General features: G+C 41.2%; 1 protein-coding gene across 2 annotated transcripts in view; it reads left to right on the top strand.

Annotated features, from left to right (window-relative positions):
* Positions 1-20,293, top strand: part of sntb1 (syntrophin, basic 1) — a 49,719-nt gene extending 29,426 nt beyond the window's left edge. The window contains exons 3-8 of one of the 2 annotated variants that reach the window (XM_015949074.3): positions 2,237-2,354; positions 2,535-2,624; positions 6,975-7,111; positions 7,200-7,396; positions 16,539-16,768; positions 20,064-20,293. In XM_015949074.3, the coding sequence (XP_015804560.1) occupies positions 2,237-2,354; positions 2,535-2,624; positions 6,975-7,111; positions 7,200-7,396; positions 16,539-16,768; positions 20,064-20,156 (865 nt within the window). In that variant the 3' untranslated portion in view covers positions 20,157-20,293. The remainder of the gene's footprint in view (positions 1-2,236; positions 2,355-2,534; positions 2,625-6,974; positions 7,112-7,199; positions 7,397-16,538; positions 16,769-20,063) is intronic. The other variant, XM_015949075.3, reaches the window with a different exon arrangement.
* The last annotated feature ends 2,742 nt before the right edge of the window (positions 20,294-23,035 follow it).

Genomic DNA, 23,035 nt, shown 5'->3' with positions numbered 1-23,035 from the left:
TTCAGCTGAAGCATGGCCGTCATCTAGATGTTCTGTTCTTACACTGATCTCTGTTTCTTAAGCATGCAACGGTCCAAATCACTCCACCTATGGAAACCCTTTGTTTAGATTTTGACAGTAAAGTTGCTGCTGTGTGTTTGGTTGAGGGGGTTGTATAATGGAATAAATTCTGTCATACACACATCTGGGATTGGATTTTCTTCCTCCTGCTCTTTTCCAGCCTGTTTTTCATCAACTTGCTTTTTCACAGAAGCCAGTTCTAAATTTGAACCTGGAGTAGTACCTGGAGCTAATCCAATCGAGATGTACTTTCCTGCTTCCAGTGGTGTTGTAGAGGTGTGTGTGTGTGTGTGTGTGTGTGTGTGTGTGTGTGTGTGTGTGTGTGCGTGCGTACGTGCGTGCGTGTGTAAAGAAGAAGCATGTGTGTGAAGTCCTCCTGAGTTTAAATGTGTTTCTCTTTTTTAAAGTAGCATGTTGACAGAAGCTTACATAGTTGTGCCAAACTATTTGTTGTATCAAAAGCTGTCACCCCCCTGTGGCCATCTTCAGTGTGGCGATTCGCCACCTTTTGACGCAGAAAAAAAATTGAGCTGACATACTTGGTGCTGCAGTCTGCTTCCAACATGTTTCCTGTAAGTTTTAGATCATGAACACAGCTGGTTTGTTTAAATTTGTGATGAATCACTTCTGTAGACACTAAGAAAGCCTGGTGAGATGAGTCACCTGTTACATTATGGTGTTGAAAATGAACGTACAGCGAGGAGGCAGGTTTTGCCTTCGGTTCTACAAACGAACACTAGGGGGTGCCGAAAGCAAGCCAAAATTGCCTAAATCCCCTTAATGCCTTGTAAGTTGAACTCGGTGGGGTGGGGTGTCAGCGGTGCACCATTTACAAGCCACATCGCAGCTGAGCTTCAGGCCGGAAGTTTTGGAGTCTTATTTCCTGATCTCGTCTCTGATTGGCTAACAGCAACACGACCCTTCTACTGACTTTGTTTGCTCTGCAACATTGGTATTTTCTCTCCATAAATAACACAAGCCTGGAGGAGTTCTGCTGTGTGGTGGAGCTGCTAATGCTAGTAGTTAGTTTCTGCTAGCCAAGACGTCCTCTGCTGTTTCCTGGAAGCTAAACCAACAAAAGCCATCCCTGTCAAGCGAGTCCATGAATGTTAAGTGACAGTGTAACATAGATCTGTCAGGCTTTTCAAATCCTAGAGTTTCACCACCTATTATCTACCAGAAGCTAAAGCAGCAGATTTTCATGTTAAGCCTGACAAACATGCTTGAAAAACTCGGTGACGGATTATAACCAGAAATACAATTTTTAAAATGTTTTTTCAGTGTTCCACACCTTTAGTATTGCCAGCTAAAAATGCACCCTGCTATAAGGCCATTTATATGCATACATCTGCATAATTTAAATATCTTAAATCTGTTTATTTGATTGTTAAAGCCCATTTTTACATAAATAAAAGCTGTTGTCACCTGTGGTTCTAACTGAATTTTGTTTGTAGTGTTTTTGTCTTTTCAGAATTTTCAAAGAATCCATGTTTTTCAAATAAGTCTCAGCTTGATGCTAACTCTTACCGTCACTTGCCTTTTGAATCTGACTCGACAATATTTGTTTAACGAATAAATAATTTGCACTCCTTGTTTGAAATCATATTTTTCCTCCTCCTATATGTTCTCCTGTGAAGCAGCTTACCTTTCCTTCAACACGCCTGTCTTTGTTACTGATTAGAGAATTTTATGCTGCAGTGTAAAGTAACAGTTCACTGCATCGTTGTGCATTGTCTGTAGCCACTTGTGCCGTTTTTAAATTCACGCACAATCAGTGCAACATTCAGAGAGGCTGAGAAATGCATACTTCTCCTCTCAAGGCCAGAAACGCTCCTGTGTGATGTATGCAGATTATTTATGGAAATTCAATGGGGGAATAATAAAAACAACAAGGTGTCTGCATCTGGCCCACGCACAGTGAACAGCCGATTTCTTTACAGTGTTTCCATGAATTAGCTGAAATTTCAAGACACTGTTGCAACTTTGATTGAGTTTCTGTAATGAAGTAGAAGGGACAAGTGGAACATCTGTTAAAGCTGAAATGTAATTGGCTAACGTTTGGTTTCTGAAGCTATAATTTGAGACAGATTTTGGGCTGTTTGATTAAAATATTGTTTCCCTCCTAAGAGAACGGAGAGGTTTACGCTCTCCTAACCTCTCTTATCTCCTCCCCCAGACAACTGGAGCTGCACAGTCCCGATACCAGACACACCATAGTGCTCCGCTGCCCGGACCAACCATCTGCCCTGTCCTGGTTCTCTTCCATGCACTCGGTCACATCCATGCTGGCACAGGTCTGTCTTTAATCCGACTCATTTCCCAGGAAGCTCTTATCGTCAGTGCATACCATTAGCTGTGTCGGTGGTTTTCTGTTTGGATCAGAGCTGCTTTAAATATTATGCATGTTTCAAAATAAGCATCCAACTTTAAACTGCCCCCCCCCCCCCCACACACACACACACACACACACACAGCAAGCACAGGCGGAGGTCGTCCAGAATACATCCAGGACGGGGATTGCTGGCAGCAAAGAGATTCGACACCTGGGATGGCTGGCAGGGAAGGTAGGTGTGTGTGTGTGTGTGTGTGTGTGTGTCAGAGAAATGGCTCCTTTCTATTTAAACATTTGGGATTTTTCTTTATTCTGGAAACTGATTTAGTCCTAAAATAATAGACTATGAGATTAAAGACTCAGTTTCAGTTGTGTGTAGTTTTAAGGTTTAGAGGATGCTTTAAATGAGTTGTGGTTACAGGTCATCAATAGCTGTTTTCACTACTGGAACTTCAGGGTAGATTTACAGGAACATCCCAGCATGCGCTTGTCTCCACTTGGCCGGGCCGGTCGATCGGCCGTTTTCCGGGACCATCTGAGTACCTGCTCAGGGGTAGGTACTCTGAACGGCCCATTGGAGTAGCTGAGAGAAACCTCTGGTTAACTCAGGCTGATTAGTTGTAACAGTAGGAAATCATCAGTAGGAATCAGAAGACGTTGACCAAAACCACCGGCGTTAGTAAAATTAGAAGAGTTTCTGGTGAAGCAGAATGAAAGCAAAGGGCAATAAGCACCGATTGCACATAAAATCTAACTACCGACACCAGAAATCATGGGGAAATTCCTCCACAGACTTAATTTACGAGGCTTTGTATCCTCACAGAATGCTGTAAAATACGGCACTTCTTCTGGTCATTGAACACCACATTTTACATCACACATCTGAATGGATTAAATTATAATATACTTTGACAGAATAAATGCTTTTAATGTTACTAGTGTTACTGTGGATGCTTTTTTTTGGCGCTGATCAGTGACATCACTCACCGCCAACGCCGTTACGATATGCTGACGTCTGTGCAAAGTTCTGAAACGGCTGAGAGGACCAGGACATCGTTTCTCCTGGTCAGCTTCCCCGTCCCAGGAATTACCCTGGAGTTCCCGTAATGGAAATGCAGCTAATGAATGTGACATCCTCTCGCAATGATTCTGAAACTTCTGCTTCAGACTCACGAAATAGAAATTGTTGAGATGTGCAACCTCAGGTTTCTCAGATTTTACCACACAAACATGCTTTAAAAGCTTGATAATTAGGGCATGAAGAAAAATGCTTCAGCTCATGTTCAGTTACTTCCATTTATGTCAATTTAGTTGAGTTTTTGTAATAATTCTGCTACAAGTATAGCTTCAGCAATTGTGTTTTTTTTATTCTGATTTCTGGAAATCATCTTAAGAAGCCCTGTGTACTTCTTGGTAGAGGCCGATCGATATGGGGTTTTTAAGGTCGATGCCGATACCGATTTTCAAAGGATTTTGTTGCCGATGGCTGATATCTAAAGCCAATTCTTAAGGCCAATATACGTCCTTCTCAAAAAATGTGCATATTGTGATAAAGTTCATTATTGTCTGTAATGTACTGATAAACATGAGACTTTCATATATATTAGATTCATTACACACAACTGGAGTAGTTCAAGCCTTTTATTGTTTATAATATTGATGATTTTGGCATACAGCTCATGAAAACCCAAAATTCCTATCTCAAAAAATTAGCATATTTCATCCAACCAATAAAAGAAAAGTGTTTATAATACAAAAAAATGTCGACCTTCAAATAATTATGTTCAGTTATGCACTCAATACTTGGTCGGGAATCCTTTTGCAGAAATGACTGCTTCAATGCGGCGTGGCATGGAGGCAATCAGCCTGTGGCACTGCTGAGGTGTTATGGAGGCCCAGGATGCTTCGATAGCGGCCTTAAGCTCATCCAGAGTGTTGGGTCTTGCGTCTCTCAACTTTCTCTTCACAATATCCCACAGATTCTCTACGGGGTTCAGGTCAGGAAAGTTGGCAGGCCAGTTGAGCGCAGTAACACCATGGTCAGTAAACCATTTAGCAGTGGCTTTGGCACTGTGAGCAGGTGCCAGGTCGTGCTGAAAAATGAAATCTTCATCTCCATAAAGCTTTTCAGCAGATGGAAGCATCTCCTGATAGCTAGCTGCACTGACCCTGCCCTTGATAAAACACAGTGGACCAACACCAGCAGCTGACGTGGCACCCCAGACCATCACTGACTGTGGGTACTTGACACTGGACTTCAGGCATTTTGGCATTTCCCTCTGCCCAGTCTTCCTCCAGACTCTGGCACCTTGATTTCTGAATGACATGCAAAATTTGCTTTCATCTGAAAAAAGTACTTTGGACCACTGAGCAACAGTCCAGTGCTGCTTCTCTGTAGCCCAGGTCAGGCGCTTCTGACGCTGTTTCTCGTGGCTTGACCTGGGGAATGCGGCACCTGTAGCCCATTTCCTGCATACTCCTGTACACTGTGGCTCCGGGGTCCACAGCATCACATGCGGTGTGCCTCAGGGTTCAATTCTAGGCCCAGTGCTTTTTAACCTCTATACAGTGGGGCAACAAAGTATTTAGTCAGCCACCGATTGTGCAAGTTGTCCCACTTAAAATGATGACAGAGGTCAGTAATTTTCATCATAGGTACACTTCAACTGTGAGAGACAGAATGTGAAAAAAAATCTATGAATTCAAATGGCAGGATTTTTAAAGAATTTATTTGTAAATCAGGGTGGAAAATAAGTATTTGGTCAATAACAAAAATTCAACTCAATACTTTGTAACATAACCTTTGTTGGCAACAACAGAGGTCAATGAAACGCTCTCCATTGGTAATAGGTATGATCATGGGCTCCCTTAAGACTTAAAATAGGGCAGCTAAGTAACTGTATAATATCTTTAATAAAATATTGTGTTCTTTTTTCAAGATTTAAAATAAACATTACTTTTAGTCACATTATTGCATCTTCTTATATTTTCACATATTTGTGTTGATTTTAAATGTATTTAGTGGCTTAAATTCTCTAATGTCAGTCTTATTTAGATACAGCATGCATGATCTGTGTTTAGCTATTTCTTTTCATTGACTGAGTTACAAGTGCAGCATATTTTAAAACCTTTTGCAAACTGCAGCAAATGAAGGACTTTTCAAATCCGGCTGTTTTAGAGAAATAGCTAATTTTATCATATAATTTACAGTTCAGTCCATGTCAGCTGTGTGCCTTAAAGAATTTGTATTTTTGGATTCAACATTGTTTTTTTATTGTGTAAATAGGGGAAATAATCCATGCTTGTATATGTGCATGTGTGGTTGCATCATGGGTTGCATGCTTCACACAAGCAAGCACAGACAGATAGAGCTTCACTCCTTTGTACATAATAAAACACCTGTGCAAACACACACACACACACACACACACACACACACACACACACACACACCTATATCTGTTTAATTTAGTCCTCACGCATTTGCCGATACTTTATCCTCCAAATGCGGTACAATACTGTTACTTAGCAACATATCCTCGTTATGTTAAAACGATGACCCTTAACCTTCTGAATCTCAGAGTGTGATTGGTTGAGGCAGAACTTCAAAGAGCAGCTTAGGATTCCAGATAAGCTCTCATTATGAGAATACTTCTGCAGCATTGTCACATAAAAAAACGCATGAATGTGCCTCTTTTTGTGTGTGTTTACACGTGTGTGTGTGTGTGTGTGTGTGTGTGTGTGTGTGTGTGTGTGTGTGTGTGTGCGCGCGCCCGCGTGTGTGTGTGTAAGTGGTACGCTTGTAGGTGAGTGAGTGAGGGGGCACAGCACAGCAGATGCATAAGTATAACTGCATCTGAACACCTTCCTTTTTAGCTCATTCCCTTTTGGATACACAATAGTGAATTTAAATACATGTTTTGGTGGAACCGACACACATTTTGCACACCAAACACACACACACACACACACACACACACACACACACACACACACACATCACCAGCCCTCTCTCTGATTTAAGTGTTTGTGAAAAAATATAAAAGAGCGTACTTCAGACTGTGCTGCAGGAAAGTAATCAAATTCAAAACAAGTGACCTGCCAGGATAAATTGTTTGGTTAATCTCTCGGCATTGCTTTGTCATGTGTTTGGTTATAATTATTCATTTGTCGAGGACCTTTCAAGTGTTTTTGTCTTTGTTAGGCCTCTATGCTCAAATTTGATTTGCAAATGGGAAGAAATGTCTCTCCCCTGTGAATTTTGTAATGACTATTAAAGTAACAGTTACATACGCACGCACGCACACACACACACACACGCTAGGAGTTCTGTAACCACTTTAATAAAGTGAAACAGTAACCCATTTAAGCAAACAGGAGGCTTTCTACAGGCTTTGGCAAGTTTTGTTTCATCTCACTATCCAGTGAACTAATCTGTTAATAAAACCACTGACCAGAAGAAAGAGCATTTTATTTATTTGTTTATTTCAGTTTTCATTTGAATCAAAGCCCTTCATTACTCAGCAGATGGGAGGATGGGAGCAGCTGTTCCCTCCTCATTGTTGATCTGTTTGTGTCGCAGACGGAGAGTGAGAAACAGAGCTGGAAGCCGGTGCTGGTGGTGGTGACGGAGAAAGACCTGTTGCTGTACGACAGCTTACCGAGAGGAAAAGAGGCCTGGCAGAGCCCGGCACACACCTTTCCACTTTTAGCCACACGGTGAGTCCAAAACAAAAAAAGCTGATTATGTGTGCTGAAAAATGTTTTCCTGCTTCTCCTCATCAAATGTGTGAATGGATGAATGTAGCCTTGTCCACTCCGGGCCTGACCGGGGTTCACCTCACTCCGGCACGGAGCTGTTCTTCGCCACTCGGACCGGCACACGACTTGGCATTGAAAGTCACCTTTTCCGAGCTGAGACCACCAAGGATCTGTCCCTTTGGACCAGGCACATAGTCAACGGATGCCACTCATCAGCTGAGATGATCAAAGAAGTCACAACAAGTGAGTCTCGAGACAATCGTTGTTCAGGTTCATCAAAACGGATGTTTTTAATATTGCTTCAGATGCACAGAAGCAGAAAAGCTCACAGGGATTTGCACCAGGTCACTTTGCTGGATTGAGCTACGCCTCCTATAAGCGCGTTCCAGCTTTCAGTGACATAAACCATCCGGGGAGATTTGAGGCCACAGCGCTAAGCACTGCCTTAGGTCAAGAAATCCTAAATCTACAATATAAAGCATCATGCTTACATACAGACTCCCACATCCCGGGAGACGGAGCGGGGTTTGAGATATAATGTGACAGCCAAATGGAGGATGCAGACAAAGCACTTACTATTTATAGGAAAGAATGATATTTAAGCATCAGCTCGTGCTGTTTGGTACAGAGTATTGGTCGTTTAGAGAATTGCGGCAAAATATCCCCACTCTTCCCTCGTGGCCGGCCTCATTCAGCACGGACCGTCCTGGGAAATGTTTTTCCTCCCCTGGGTCCCTCCTCCTTTGTGGAAAAGTCGGGTTCACCTCAGATTCTTCTATCTGGGAGGCAGCATGCGTCACAGCTTTACCTTTTTGTTGTCTGTTTAGTTTCTCTATCATTCATCATCTAACTCCTGGTCAACTTTGCACCGATTCAGGTGAAAAATGCATTCTCTAATTAGCGTGATGGAGTTTTGTGAACTTCTGCAAATTTTAACTCAAAACAAACTTCTGCAGCTTGGTGGTTGTGTATGACATTTGACTCTGGTGGCTGAAAGCCTGTCAAGGCTGGTAAGTATCTAGCAGCAGCAGCAGCAGTAATAGTAGTAGTAGTAGTAGTAGTAGTACCATTGGTGTGAGTAGTTAAGAACCATTCCATAACAACTTTATAGCACTAAAGCACCTGAAGGACCAAAGTGCTGTACACAGAACAATAAAAACAACAGAATCAACAATAAAACCAGAACCTAGAATAAAAAAACAGCAAGAAAGTAAAAACGATAAACTGAGCAGAATCAAATAGGGTTGAAAACAAACAAATAAAATGCAGTTAAAGCCGACATCTCGGATGGTGTCAAAACCAGAGAGATGAGGTGGGTCTTCAGCAGTGGTTTATCAGACATTTAAGAGGCCTGTCGGATATTTAAAGGAAGGTCTTTCCACAATCTAGGAGCTGCTGCAGCAAAAGCTCAATCTCGTCTAAGCTGGTGCTTCGTCTTTGGGACAGTCAGGAGCAGCTGATCAGCTGGCCTGAGGGAACGGGAGGAGATATATGGGTGTAGACGCTTAAGTAAGGTATGGTGGGGAAATGAGGAGATTTAAAAGCACATAAAATAATTTTTAAATGAATCCTAAAAGGAATTAGTGCAAAGAATACAGAACAAAGGAGATGTGATCAAGCTTCCCTGTTCTGGTTAAGAGGTGGGCAGCAGCATGTTGTACTCTCCGAAGCTGAGAGATGCAGGTGTCACTTAGTCCTACATGAAGACCATAGCATTAGTGCAGCCGAGTCGTAACAAAGGCGTGGAATAATCCTGGGACAGGATTGGCTTTGCCAGCTTCTTTAAATGTAAAAATCTAGATTTAACAAGCGATCTGATGTGGTTGTTGAGCGGAAACACTTCTTCTACTCCCGTTTGTGTTCATTCCGCGTGTCATTCCTATTGGAGATACGCTATCTCAGCTCCCGGGTAAATGAAAACATCTGTGAGCATTCGCAGGACTTTTATGTCAAGCTTCTGCAGAATTCTCTCTGTTTTTTTTTTTTTTTTTGTGCCAAACTGTGTTGGAGCATGCTGTGAACACAACCCTCAGATAGGACTATGGTGGTACTGGATTGTGGAGGATTTGAACATGTTGATGATGTTACAAAGCAGAGAGATTAGAGTCTATGGGAGACATTGTTTCATGTGTACAGCTGTGGAGCACTAGTTTAATCGATGCATTTGCAGTAGGAATGAATGTCGTACTCGGGTGGGAAAATAAGCTGAGGAAGTGCCTGTGTCAGCAGGGAGAAGTCAGCTGGAGATGTTTGGAGTCTTATTTCCTGATATTTGGAAATCTCTCCTCGGATTGGATAACAGCAACGCGACTGTACTACTGACTTGCAACGTGAATGTTTTATCTTCACAAATAACACAACTCTGGAGGAGCTTCTGCTGTGCGCTGAAGTCGTTAATGCTAACAGTTAGCTTCTACTAGCTGACACTTCTTCCATCTACTGGACGCCAAAACGACAACCGCCTTCCCCGTCATGAGTCCAGATCAGTGAGTCCAAGCTACAGTGTGACGTGGATCTGTCAGGCTTTTCTAATTCTAATCAGAACCTGATGCTGGAGGTAGACGTGGGAGACTATTTTCATGTATAGCCTGCATGGAAAACCTCAGAGTGACTGATAATAATCAGACTTATTCATTAAGAGATGGGTTTTCAGTGAGCCACACCTTTAAGGATCGTTTCCGCCCAGATCGCTTTGGATGTGACACAATTCAAGCCTGATCACTCATAGAAAAAGTTATTTTAATATACTAATGATTTTCTCTGTCTTTTTAAGTTTTAGTGAGTTGGTCATTTGACGGCAGGCTGTAACAGAAGTTTAGTGTGGGTGTCTACAGAAATAGCTGAATTATATTTTTGCCATTTTGCCCACTCCAACTTAACATAATATTGTTTCTTTTGAACTGATACAGAAAAAGATGTCCTATAATAACTTATACCTGTAAATAAATGATTCTCATATCTTATTGATCCAATGGTCTCTTAAAGAGAAAGTTTTCAGATGACCCGACAACCCCAGTTTAACCGACAGTATTACAAATATATGAAATCATGAGCCAGAGCCCTAATGGGTTAGAGTAAAAGAGACCGTAGGACTTATGAGAACAAGTAATGGTTTTATGGTTTCTTTTTAAAGAAACTCAGCTTTTTATATTTTTATTATGAGTATTTGTTGAAGACAGAAGATTTTTGGAGCCAGCACTTTGCTACGGTCATTGGTTTTCTACTTAAAGCACCACAATACTGACTTCTTATCATGCAGTAGATCATTCGTACAACACAGACACTCACAGTTCCTGGCGTTAATAATCACTGTCAGCAGAAAACCCCTATTAGGATGGTGGTGTTAGATGAGGGGTCCTAAGTTCACTTCATCGCTGGAAAAATGAAATCTACAACAATCCATCTCTCTGCTGTTGGGTCTACCTTCTCAAAAAGAAGTTTCGCTTCATAATAAGTTGAAAATAAACCTTAAAGCTATTTTATTTCTATAATTGGAGTTTAGAAGACAAGTAATGAGAAATATATGAAAAGTATAGTTATGGTCTCTGTTAATTATCAAATATATGTCTAAATTGGATTTTCTAACTCTTGAAACTCTAATGCATGCTCCAATTCTCAGTTTCACGCTTTGGAAGTCGGGAAGTCATTTACGGCTCGCTGATGAGGAGTATGATATTGCATACGAAGTGCATTTGCTCTTTTTTAAGCAGTTACCACTCGACGAGTCATTACACTGACCTTATCGGCTTCTTATCTTTGTGAGATCCTAAACTCTACAGCTTTATTCCCCGTCAAAGCTTACAATGAAGATTTCTTCTGAAGTAGATTAACTCTCACTCAGCAGGCAGCTTCCAATTCTAGTGGGATTTTAAAGGGAAAAGTCATTTGTTCAGCTCCTAAATCAAATTTCACCAGTTCTTGGCCTTCTGTCATATCAGTTAAATAGAATAGAATTGAATAGAATAACCTTTATTGCCATTGCAACAAGTACAACGAAATTAGATGCAATCCCCGTGTCCAAAATTGAAAACAAATAATTAGATTAAAAAAAAGAATAAAAAGGGAGAGCAGTACTACACATGAACCTCTGCACTTGAATCATTTCACACTGACTATGTGTGAAAGACAGCTTACAATATATACATAATAATATTGCACCAGTTTATTATATATTGCACATAAAATTAAGAATTTGGGGTGGGGATGTTAATTGCCATTCTGTGCCCTGATAGCCACAGGATAAAAGCTGCTGTGTAGTCTTTTTGTCCTCATTTTAATGCTCCTGTATCTTTTGCCTGATGGCAGTAGTTGGAACAAATCATGAGCAGGGTGTGAGGGATCTTTTAGGGTGCCTTCCGCTCTCCTGAGACAGCAAAAGTTGTGAAGTTCATCCAGAGAAGACAAACGACAGCTGCTGGGCGGTCTCCACAATCCTTAGGAGTGATTTCCTCTGTGCTGATGTGCAGCTAGAGAACTGCGCGCAGAAGCAGCAGCACAAGATGCTCTCTATGGAACAGGGATGGAAGGACATCAGCAGATTTTGTGAGATGTTGTTTTTCCTGAGGACCCTCAGGAAAAAGTCTCTGCTGAGCCTTTTTTGCCACCGCTGTTGTGTTCACACCCCAGGACAGGTCATCAGTGATGTGTACAACCAGGAAGCGGAAATCAGACACCCTCTCCACGCAGTCCCTGTTGATGAAGAGTGGACTGATGTCAGTTTTCTTTTTCCTAAAATCCACAACAATTTCTTTGGTCTTTGCTGTGTTCAGGAGCAGGTGGTTCTCTGTTCACCACACTGTCAGCCGATGCACTTTGTGCCTATAGGCAGACTCATCTCCCTTCGATATGAGCCCCACCACCGTGGTGTCATCTGCGAATTTCACAATGATGTTGCTGTTATGAACGGGTGCACAGTCGTGGGTGTACAACGTAAAGAGCAGGGGGCTCGGAACACAGCCCTGGGGTGAGCCAGTGCTAACGGTGATAGCTGAGGAAATGTGTGGGCCCACCCTGACCCTTTGTTTACGATCTGTCTAGAAGTCCTTTATCCAAAGACAGGTGGAGTATGGGAGTCCCAGGTCTGACAGTTTGCACACCAGTCTGTCAGGGAGGATAGTGTTGAAGGCACTGCTGAAATCAACGAAGAGGAGGCGCACGTAGTTCCCATGATGCTCCAAGTGGGACAGAGTAGCATGAAGAGCAACAGCTACAGCATCCTCAGTAGACCTGTTAGCTCGGTATGCAAATTGATGAGTATGAAAGATGGGAGGGATAAAGGACATGATATGAATCTGGACCGGTCTTTAGAAGCACTTCATCAGGACTGGAGTGAGTGCTACAGGCCAATAGTCATTCAAACAGGTTACAGGTGGGTTTTTTTTTTTGGTAAGGGGACTATGGTGGAGGATTTCAGACAGTGTGGGACAGAGGCCAGGGACAATGACAAGTTGAATATCTTTGTGACAACCCCAGCCAGTTGTTCTGCGCAGTCCCTCAGTACACGTCCCGATATGCCGTCAGGACCAGCTGCCTTCCTGGGGTTGACAGCCAGAAGCGAGCATCTCACTTCAAGCTCCTGCACCCTAAAGTTGGGAGCGGTGTCGCTGTGGGCCACTGTTGCTTTGCTTCTAACTGCTGTCACCGGTGTGTGCACCTCAAAGCGGGCAAAGAAACGGTTCAGTTCCTCAGCCATTGAGACATCACCTTCAGCGGCTCCCTGATTCGTCCTGTAGTTAGTGATGTGCTGGACTCCCTGCTAGACCTGCCTGCTATTATTACTTTCCAGGTGCTCCTCAATCCTCCTCCTATAGTCTCTCTTGGCCTTCTTGATGCCTCTCTTCAGGTTGGTGCGTGTTGTGCTGTACAGGGCCTTGTCACAGAGCCCCACAACATCCAGAGTCTTAACCCTCCCACTGTCCTAATGAGTGTGACCCTACGAGGAAAGCTGACCGTTGAGCAGGGTTGATGGTTTATCCCTTCAGGTGTCCTCAAGGGATAAACCATCAATCCCGCTCAAGGGTCAAATTTCCTCGTGGGGTCACCCATAAAGACAGTGGGTGGGTTAAGGAACTCCGTGCGGATCTCATCTACCCCAGGGGCAGAGAAGCTTTTTGACAACCTCAGTGACCTTGGCCCCTGATATTGGAGAGTCCAACTCAAAGTCCCCAGACTCTGCCTCCTCACTGGTGGGACTGAGGAGAAATGAATTAAAAGCTTGTTTGGGCACAAACTGTCTTGAACAAGTCAAATGTGATGAATCAAGATTAATTAATCACAAAGCATCTAATTATTTAGATTAATCGAGTTCCATGGTGTTGCCTTATGCAAAAAACTGCTTTATTAAATCTGGTAAAGCAAAAAGTTTTTGCATTTTTTATTTAGTTTTACTTTAAGTAGTAAACACACGCACACACACACACACACACACACATAGATATATATATATATATATACATATATATATATATATATATATATATATATATATATATTTTAATGGCAAGTCACAAACTAATATTTTTTTGAGTGAGTGTCTTAAAGTGCTGTATATACATCAGTGGTCAAAATGTATGGCTTTTTAGTGCAAAGTTTTCACAATTAAAAAATTCTGCCTGAAACCATCAGAATGGCACCCCCTTCAGGTTCAACGGCTGCACTACATTTGAATTTCCACCGCTGGCACTGCTGTCCTTTTGGTCCGCCAGGCAACACCTCCTTTTGCCACGTTTTCCTTACGGGAAATGAGGGTGGAGTAAGACTCTGGTATAGGGTGGTGACTTCCTCACTAAGCCAACCCAGAAAGGACCAGATAGCAGTGCATTCTGGGAAAGTGTTGGCTATATTCATAGACCTATATGTTCAATGCTAATTTTACGTAGATAAATTCTTCATGGTACCACCTCCTTTCTCTTGCTTTGATGGCACACTGAAAACTAAACTTGTCTCAAAAGCTGATTAAATCTTTCATGTGCAAATTTAAAGCATTTTTGTGCGTTTGAATGTTACCTGTCTGTTGTCGGAGTGAGTGACAGCTGTGAAACTTCTATAATTGCCTTTGAGGTTGGTTTGGTGTTGGTGAACAAGTAAACTGTTTAATATAGAAGCACTGATTAAAGTAAAATGTCTGTGGTGGTGGAAAACTATTCATTTAACCTGGTGTGTCTTTTTGCAGCAACCCTCGTCTCTCACTGCCCCTGTCCGTCCCTGATTAATTTAGTCTCCCTGATCCTTTCATCCATGTGTCTCTTCCACTCAGTGTCAGGCAGAAAGGGCCTTTGTTGCAGCCTGAAAAGCACCTTTCTTTGAGAGAGTATTCTAGTGGGAACCCTGGGTTCCCTGCAGAACAAAGGTCCCAGGTAGAAGGGTACAGTTTCAGCTCTAATATTCACTCCTGAATGGAGCAGATACCGGCACTCATTGTTGCACTTACAGCTCCATTTATGCTGTTAGGGAGACAAATGTCTGGTCACACAATTCATTAGAATCATAATACACATTAGGAGACTTGCTTCACGTCACATTTGGGATGTGTGTGTGTTCCAGTGTGTGTGTGTGTGTGTGTGTGTGTGTGTGTGTGTGTGCGCGCGCCTTAGTTACTGATTAGATTTTTTAATTTGAGGTCATGTTCAGATTCTGTAATTTTGAGCTTTTCAAAATAAAAGTCCTGAGAAGCAAGTATGTTGGTGCTTAGTGCAAAAACCAAACGTATTTAAAAAGTCTATTTAAATCAATATATCTGTGATCACCATTTATTTGGTTTAAACGTTTACTGAACTGACAGTTTCCTTTAATTATCTTTGATATTTCTTATAGATTCATGTTTTGATTTTCATAAAATGCTAATTGGTGTGGTACCAGGCACTGGCAGACTTTCAGCTGTTCTTCTTTAAATCGGTCCTATATTAATAGTTATTTTTTACGTCTTAATTGAAAGTTATCATGAAACCTTTACAGATGTGGCCAGAAGAGTGCGTTTATGCAAACATGTTAAGAGTTTAGTATTACAGTATTATATATATATATATATATATATATATATATATATATATATATATATATATAAGCATTACACATTAGTGATCCTTTAGAGTAAACTACTTAGTACAAACTCATAAAGAAAGGGAACTAAAAGCTCAGAATGATTGCACAGAAACACGCCGTGTTTTTGCACCACGAGAGTCAGGTGCTAATTGCGATGGCTTCTGCTCGTTAGTGGCAATCAGCCCATTAGCACAAAAAGTCTTCAACACGTTTTATGTGTTCCATTTAAATATAAACAAAAGCAGAAAATCGATTTAATACTCATTTAGTTAGATGTAATTGCACCCGTGTATTGTGTGAGTCGTTTTTCAGACGGTGCATGATTGCCGGCGTAAACTGAAGTTCGTGTGAGCTGAATCAGGCCACTGAGAGTGACAATGCATGTGTGATATGACAAACTCGCCCGTGGTCCTTCATGTAAACAGATACGCTCTCCTCCTTACGCACACAGAAACATATCTGCCAATAATTTAGAAAGAGCTTTCTCACGTCTCCCAGCTTAGTAGAGCAAAGAAAAGTTTGTAAGGTGAGTTTTCAACACGACCTCCATGTTTGCTGTGTGACAACTCGCTAAATGTGGCTGGATTAATGTGTGTGTGGGGGTAGACGGTGATGAGGAGCCATGATTGAACTGGGAGGCTGTGAGAGGCAGCAGGCCACTCAGCTCTCAGACAGACGCCCCCTGTGAGGAAAGCTGGACAGAAGAGATGAGGAGTGTTGTGAATCAGAAATCTGAGAAATGTCTTTCTGTGCGTTCAGGCATGAAGGACCAGCGAGCGCTGCAGAAATGCTGCCACATGGACATTTATGTCTAGTTTTTCTAAATGTATTTGCAGCAAACTAATACAGAAACTCTGTTTTATTCATTTTACAATCTTATCATTTCTGTTAGCAGCTATGGAGCCAAGGGCTTTTGAATGGCGTGATCAACGGTGTCCAAGCAAACCTGTATTAGTTTGTTTCTGACAAAACCTTTAAAAAAGTCAACCACGTCATAGAGGTCCATTAGGAATGGGGTTGATGTGACTTTCTGTAGCGTCATGTTTCACACCTAAAAACCTGCTAATTCCATTCATGCTAAAATCTGATTTTGGTGAAACAAGTGAGAAAACCCAGCCATCTTCTAAGCTCAGCTGAGACTCACTACACAGAGTTAGATTAAGCCCAGAAAACTGGATTTTACGTGATTCGTTTCACACATCGACTTTTGCGACCTGTGGATTTTGCACAGCGGCTATAATAAATCAAAACATTGAGTTTTGTCACAGAGCATCGTGGATCCACACATTAGTTCACATTAAAACATGAACATTTGTAACCAGCTGGTTGATGATGTGTCTTTCAGGTTGTTTGTACCACAGTCAGGAGTGCCGGCTGGTGATTCACTACGAAAAGGGCTTCTCTGTGCTGGCTGAGCAGAAAACAACAGATGAGGAGGGAGGTGAAGAGAGAGTAGTCAGCACTTCCATCCAGCCCCAAGTGCTCCTCTCCTACCCCTTTGAAAAACTAAAGATGTCCTCGGACGACGGCGTTCGCTTGCTTCTTCTCGACTTTGGAGGGAACGAGGGGGAAGTTGTGAGTGTTGACGTTTTACGATTTTACCAAGACGAGATAAATGAGCCTCGTTATTTGTCTTTAAACTGTTTCTTTGGTTCAGCCAGAGATAGATGGTGATCAAGTTGTAAAAATACAAAGTTCACAGCAGTTAGATTTGCTATGTTTAGTTTAAAGAGCTTTTCTGAGTTCTGTGCTCATTGATGCAAGGCTCCTACAGAGAAACCTGCTTTATGTTTGCAGATATAAAATTTTTAAATTACTTTTATTAAAACATCATATTCTACATTCACTTTGACCACATTGGTAAATTGTATTGTAATTGGCTGGTACACTGCAAAATCTAGTTTCTTAAAAAAAAAAAAAAAGACAATTCATTTTTTGTCATTTATTTTTATTTCTTGCCTAAAAATAAAAAGTATTCCCTAGAAAAATTACATTACTTAAAATAAGGTAAATAAATAGGGTGACATCTTATATTTAATTCGAATTTTCTTGTTTTGAGTTTTAAAAAAATCTGCTAAGCAGACTTTGATTGGTTAGAATTCTTTAAAAAAGGAAAAGATTGTTTTTTTATTTTATTATTATTATTATTATTATTATTATTATTTAGCTAGTTTTAAGAATTCTAGCCAATCAACTTTCACTTACCTCGTTGGCACATTTTTTTAAACTCAAAATAAGAAAATTTGGATTATATTTACTAACCTTATTTTAAGTAATGCTATTTTTCTATATTTCAGGCTAAACGTAGAATCAAATGTCTAAACTATTTATTTTTACTTTCTTAGTAATCAGTTTTTGCAGTGTAATGGTCATCATTTATACTGCTTTAATGGTTGTTTTTTTAAGTGTCCCATTCATTTTTGATCGTGATTCTAAATGATAAAAATTGCATGTTTGCACCACTGATTCAGCGCAGACTCTACCCAATTATCTTAGGAGGAATTATCCGGCAAAAAGCAGCGGATAAAAGGCACAGAGGTCAAGTCCATAGATTCTAATAAGCAGCCTTTAGGCAACCTGCTCACATCTGTTTCCTCTCTTTTTTATCTCTTTTTAATTTTTGCTTCCAAACTAACCAAAAAAGTCTCAGATTTCTTATGTTGATTCTCTCTGCAAGGCATTTTATTCTTCTCTTATTCCTTTTTCACATCTCATTAAATCCAATTATCTGTACAGTTCAGATGAATTTGCTGAAAACAAACAAAACATTTCGTTTGGTTTAAATTGGCAGCTTTTCTGGAAATATGAGTATTTCTGTCTCGTCAGGTTTTCTTGCATCTACACAAAAAAATGTTGCACAGACTAAAAAACAAGATCTGGACAACTTTTGCCAAAAGATCGTCTCAAAACAACGCGCCTTTGTCTGGCAACAGATATGCTATTCATCAGCTTCTCAAACATTATTTGCATTAAAATAATCATCTGGCACATGGAGCAGGAAATCCTGCCATAAATATCTGTCAGGACATCAGCTGAAGCCAGACATGCAGAAACCTTTAGCTCTGTTGGCTAACAGAAGGGAAACCAGAGTGAGCCAGCTATGAATTTGAACAGTTTATTGCAGATCGATCGCTCAATCTTTCTCATAGGAAGCTGTAAATAAAATTAATTCAGCCCTCCTAATGTTATATAATCCCTCATTTGGACAAAACTCCAAATAAATCAATGCATTTTTTAATCTTCCTGTGGCTTTAGAGCTCTGGGAGTTCTTCTGGGTTTTGGTTCTGGCTCAAAGGACATCATTCAGTATGAATCCCTCTTTGCTGTGGTCAAGCGGCGCAACCAGCAAATATAAAAAAAGCTAATTTTGTCTCCAAGGGGACCTCCAAGGGCCTTCTGGGAAATGGAGCAAGAAACAAACTGCAGCACAAAGTGTTTGTGACAAGAACAAGGAAGGCGGTGCAGCAGAAAGTAAATTACAGCATTTCGTTAGAAAATAACACCTTTAGAAGGAAATCGGCTTTACTAACTGGTTCTCACCAGGTAAGAACATTTCAGAGTGCAGCTTTCTTAGAAAACACTCTGTTGCTGATTATAAAACTTTTGTTTGCACCACTCAGCTGCTCGCTGAATAACGCCCAGCTGCTTCAGTCTGCAGAGGGGAGCGCAGTGATCAAGAGCTGCTGGTGTGAAGCTTAGTCTTCTCCCAACTTTAATTCTACCAGCAGCGTATTTAAAATAAATGCATTTCCATTCATAAAACGCAGCACGTCAACAGAATGGAAATGGTAATAATGAAAAGTGGAATATGGACTCAAGCATGTTTGGTGTGTGTTATTAGTGCAACAGCTTCACTCAGACACACTCGTTTTTGTCTGCTCTACTTATCCTGAAGACAAATAAGCAAAGACATCTGAGTGTTTATTCTAAAGCCTTCTCCTGGCTACTTCAGCCCAGCAGAGTTTTGCGTCTGTAGTATTTCTGAATCCTACTCTCGACAGGGTTTTATAAATACTCCCAAAGCTCTGGTGGATGGCTCATTAGCTCAACATTTGAAAGGCAGCAGTGTCATTTTGTTTTTCTGTGTTTATTAGATCTCCATCTTTGTATGAAGACGGATTTTATCTGTCCCCGCTGATCTGCAGGGGAAAAAGTTATGAGTGACTAATTCATGAATCTCAGGCATGAAGGTGTCTGACTTGTACAATGATTGCAGGACTTAAAGTGGAACAAAACATTAGCTGGACACGTTCATATCCCATTTTATAAACTGTAATGCTCTAAACAGTCATTGTATACGTGGAAGATTCAAGCTGCTGCAATCTGGATTGGTGGTTTCTCAAAAAGCTGTAAGTAACTCAAGTGGGAATTAAACTCTCCCCAAAGGCTCAGACGGACAGAAAGTCTTCTAAAAGTGTTTGCTTGAATGGCACAGCCCTCCTGGGATGAAGCAAAAGTGGCATTGTCTTGAAATGAAGTGCATCAGTTTGTTTTTTATCAAAATAAAAGTGAGTGTTGCAGCCACAGTAAAACACGGAGGAGGTTGCATCATGGCGTAGGTTAGAGAGATTACCCAGGGTCCGATCCAACTCACGTCTAGCAGCACACGTCTGAAGCAGGAAGTGGATTTTACCTGGCCGGTGGTTTGTGGTACAAACTTGAATTTTTATTTAAGAATCGCAAAACTTCTTTTGTTTGATGCATTTTTTTTTCACTAGTTTCTGCTTGAAAACCCAAAACATCTGACCAGATTGTGTGTTTTATAATCTCTTCTGCTTAAAGAAGATTTCTTTCTCCATCTTCTCCAGAATGTTGTTTTATTTGTTTCAGGTTTTATGATTAATTTTGGGGTTTTTGCTTCTCCCTCCAGCAACTGGACCTCCACTCGTGTCCAAAGCCGATCGTCTTCATCCTCCACTCCTTCTTGTCTGCTAAAGTCGCCCGTCTGGGTCTGGTGGCCTGAGCGGCTCACCTGAAGGACATCATCCTCGGAGAACAAATCCACCTTGTTTGTTTCATCTATGTGCAGCTCGCATGCAGTTCACCACCCCAAAGCTTGAAGAATGTAGCCTCCGTCAGGAGCCTGGAGCCGGTTCCACATTTGGATCTGAGATTTGTTTGGATAATCTTAATGGGTCGGGTACATTACCCCCATTAGTGGCTGAAAGCCATTACATTTGTCTGAAGGACTACAGCTGAAAGCAAGGACCGGTCTAGATGCCGAGGACGGTTTACGAGAGACGGTTGGACATTACTGTCACGTCCAGGATGGGAAGAGTTGGCCGCGTCTAGCAGGGTCAAGATAAATCCACTCTTAATTCAATCAAAAAGCAGCAGCAACCTGCCATCCATTTACCAATTATATCATTTATTCACCATTAGGTCCTAATGGGCGTTTTGAGTTTTGCTCATCGTTCGTCTTCCTCAAACACTTGACGCTCCGTGGAAAAACTTTGCGCATTAGTCTTTATGAAGAGTCCCCCGAGATGTCTCGTTAGCAGCGTCTGCATTCGTCATCCCAACAGGGAGGCACAATGTGACAGCTCATTCCCATTCTAAATGGCACAGCATTCATTAACAGGTTGACCAGTGTATTTTTTTAGATTTCAGTGTTTGAATTAAAAGCCGCCTGACAGTTAGACTTCAGGAACTGATTAAATTTTCACATTATGTCACATAAACATGGAATTATGTAGAATAATTCACAAACGCCATCTAATGCCAGATTTTTTTATCCTTTAGACATTTCTTTGCTGTCATCATAAATAAAAGAATAACAAAAAATACATCTTAATTCTATTTACTTGCTATTAGTACATCAAAATAAATAATCTATTTCCTCCTATTTGGAAAACATCACCAGATTAACTGCAAAATACAATATATTACCTTGCATATCTTTTTATTCAAATTGGCGACGTGTAGTTTCCTGCAGCTAGGGGGCAGTACATACATTTCAGGGCAGATTAACACCATATAGCCGTGACTGTCACTAGTTTAAAAAGACATTGCGGTAAATGTTGTTACCTGTGGAGCAGAAGGCGTACACCCTTGGCGTGACTCCTCAGACGTCGATGGTCCTTTAGTTAAGTCCATCGAGAGAATGCAATGCCGATTGTAGTTTTCTGTTACTGTAGTTTTCGGATCTGCTCGGGGTCCTGCTCCTGCCGATGATGTCATCACACTACGGCAATACCACTCGGCCAAAATATATTGCATGTCTTTTTCAATTCTGTTCTTTCACATGTGTTTTGGAAGGAGTGTAGCAGTTTTGCTATTAAATTGGTGTTTCTTACTGCCTAAATGCTTTTTAACGTGGTGACGTTTCTTCCGTAAGTCGTATGTTCAGCCAGTCATCTAGTGTGACATCATCGGCAGGCGCAGGACCCGAGCTGGCCAGAAGGAAACACGGCATTTAATATGGCGGCCCCCAAAAATGCTGGACCCACCCCCTATATGTGCTTTAGACCAGATTTTTATGGTTATATGGTACGAAGCCGCCAATATTTTTTATCAACTGGGCGTAATTTTATGTATTTTCAGCTACGTTTCGATGGATATTTCCGGAGATCAACAGTAAAAATGACACGTTGTCTCTTGAACAAAAACTTGAGTCGAATGCAGAGACGGTGTGTGAGAAAGAAAGGGTCGCGCTAGCCACTGTCAAATTAGTAGCCTGCTAGCAGCCAAGTGCTGCTAATCTATTCACTTCACTAGATGATCTTTAGCCAACTGAAACATCTCTGCAGAAAATAAATGAGCAGCAGTTTTTGATGTTTGTTCAAACGCATTCGGGTTTTAATGAGATTTTAAAAATCTCTAAAGCATCCGGAATGACGTTGCCACTCAGCTGTCTGGAAAGTCAAAAGGCCACCTTACAAAGGAAGTACTCTCATGAGTATTACCAGGAGCGAACTTTCCAGAAAGCTTACGCTGGTGTCAAACTGCTCAGAGAGACAAGTAGAAGTTGATGACCACATGAGTTACAGATACAGTTAGAGCGTGGCTTGTTAGTTTAGTTAAACCAGTTCTTCAGACTAACACCAAAGCTGAGATCATTTTTCAGTGCCTCGATCACAACAACGAGTGAACATAACACTATCTAACATACTTTTACGTACCGAGTAGGTTCTGTGTTTTCATACGAGACATTCGATCTCCTTATTATTCTGTGCAAACTGTTAAATGACAACTTGACCCTCTGTGGTTTCGGCACAGATTCAGTAAATCAAAGAGAATGGTTTGGCGGTTAAACTCGACAAAAGCTTGTTAATAGTTTTCTTAAGTCTGGACATCATCAATTTGCCATGTTCAAATTTGATTCCTGCAAGAAATGGACCGTGCACATTTCCCAGAGAGCTAAAACATTCACCTACGGGTTTTCAGATTTGTGATCTGACAGGGTGTCCTTATTCAGAACAGACTGCTGATGACCTCAAACGTTTTTGCGTCCTGGTTTGATTGACAAACAACCGTCATGTTGCCATATATTCATATTCATCCAGTTAAAGCTGTCATTCGTGATTCTGTTGACGGTGAATCAAATGGTGTCTCTGAGATCAGCCATCGTCCTGCGTTACTCCCACAGCAGCTGTGCAGCTCACTAATCTTTTGGATGTCAGACAGCAGCATATCACATCTGTAGAGTCCTCTGTCTCTGATGTGGCTTATAGCCAGGTTTCCTTATACCCTCTGTAAATGTAGGAGAAGAAACATTTCAAAGTCTGGATCTTTAGAAGTGGTTTCTGTGGAAAGATTATGAGTGATTGACACGTAACCCGTTCTATGTCTCATCAACCTCAGTTTGGAAAAGCTGTTGTGTTCTGATCAGATTGATGAGAT

Source organism: Nothobranchius furzeri, chromosome 5, assembly GCF_043380555.1.
Source record: "Nothobranchius furzeri strain GRZ-AD chromosome 5, NfurGRZ-RIMD1, whole genome shotgun sequence".
Lineage (NCBI taxonomy): Eukaryota > Metazoa > Chordata > Actinopteri > Cyprinodontiformes > Nothobranchiidae > Nothobranchius > Nothobranchius furzeri.
Note: the sequence above shows the minus strand (reverse complement) of the source record. Positions and strands in the feature narration are given on the sequence as shown.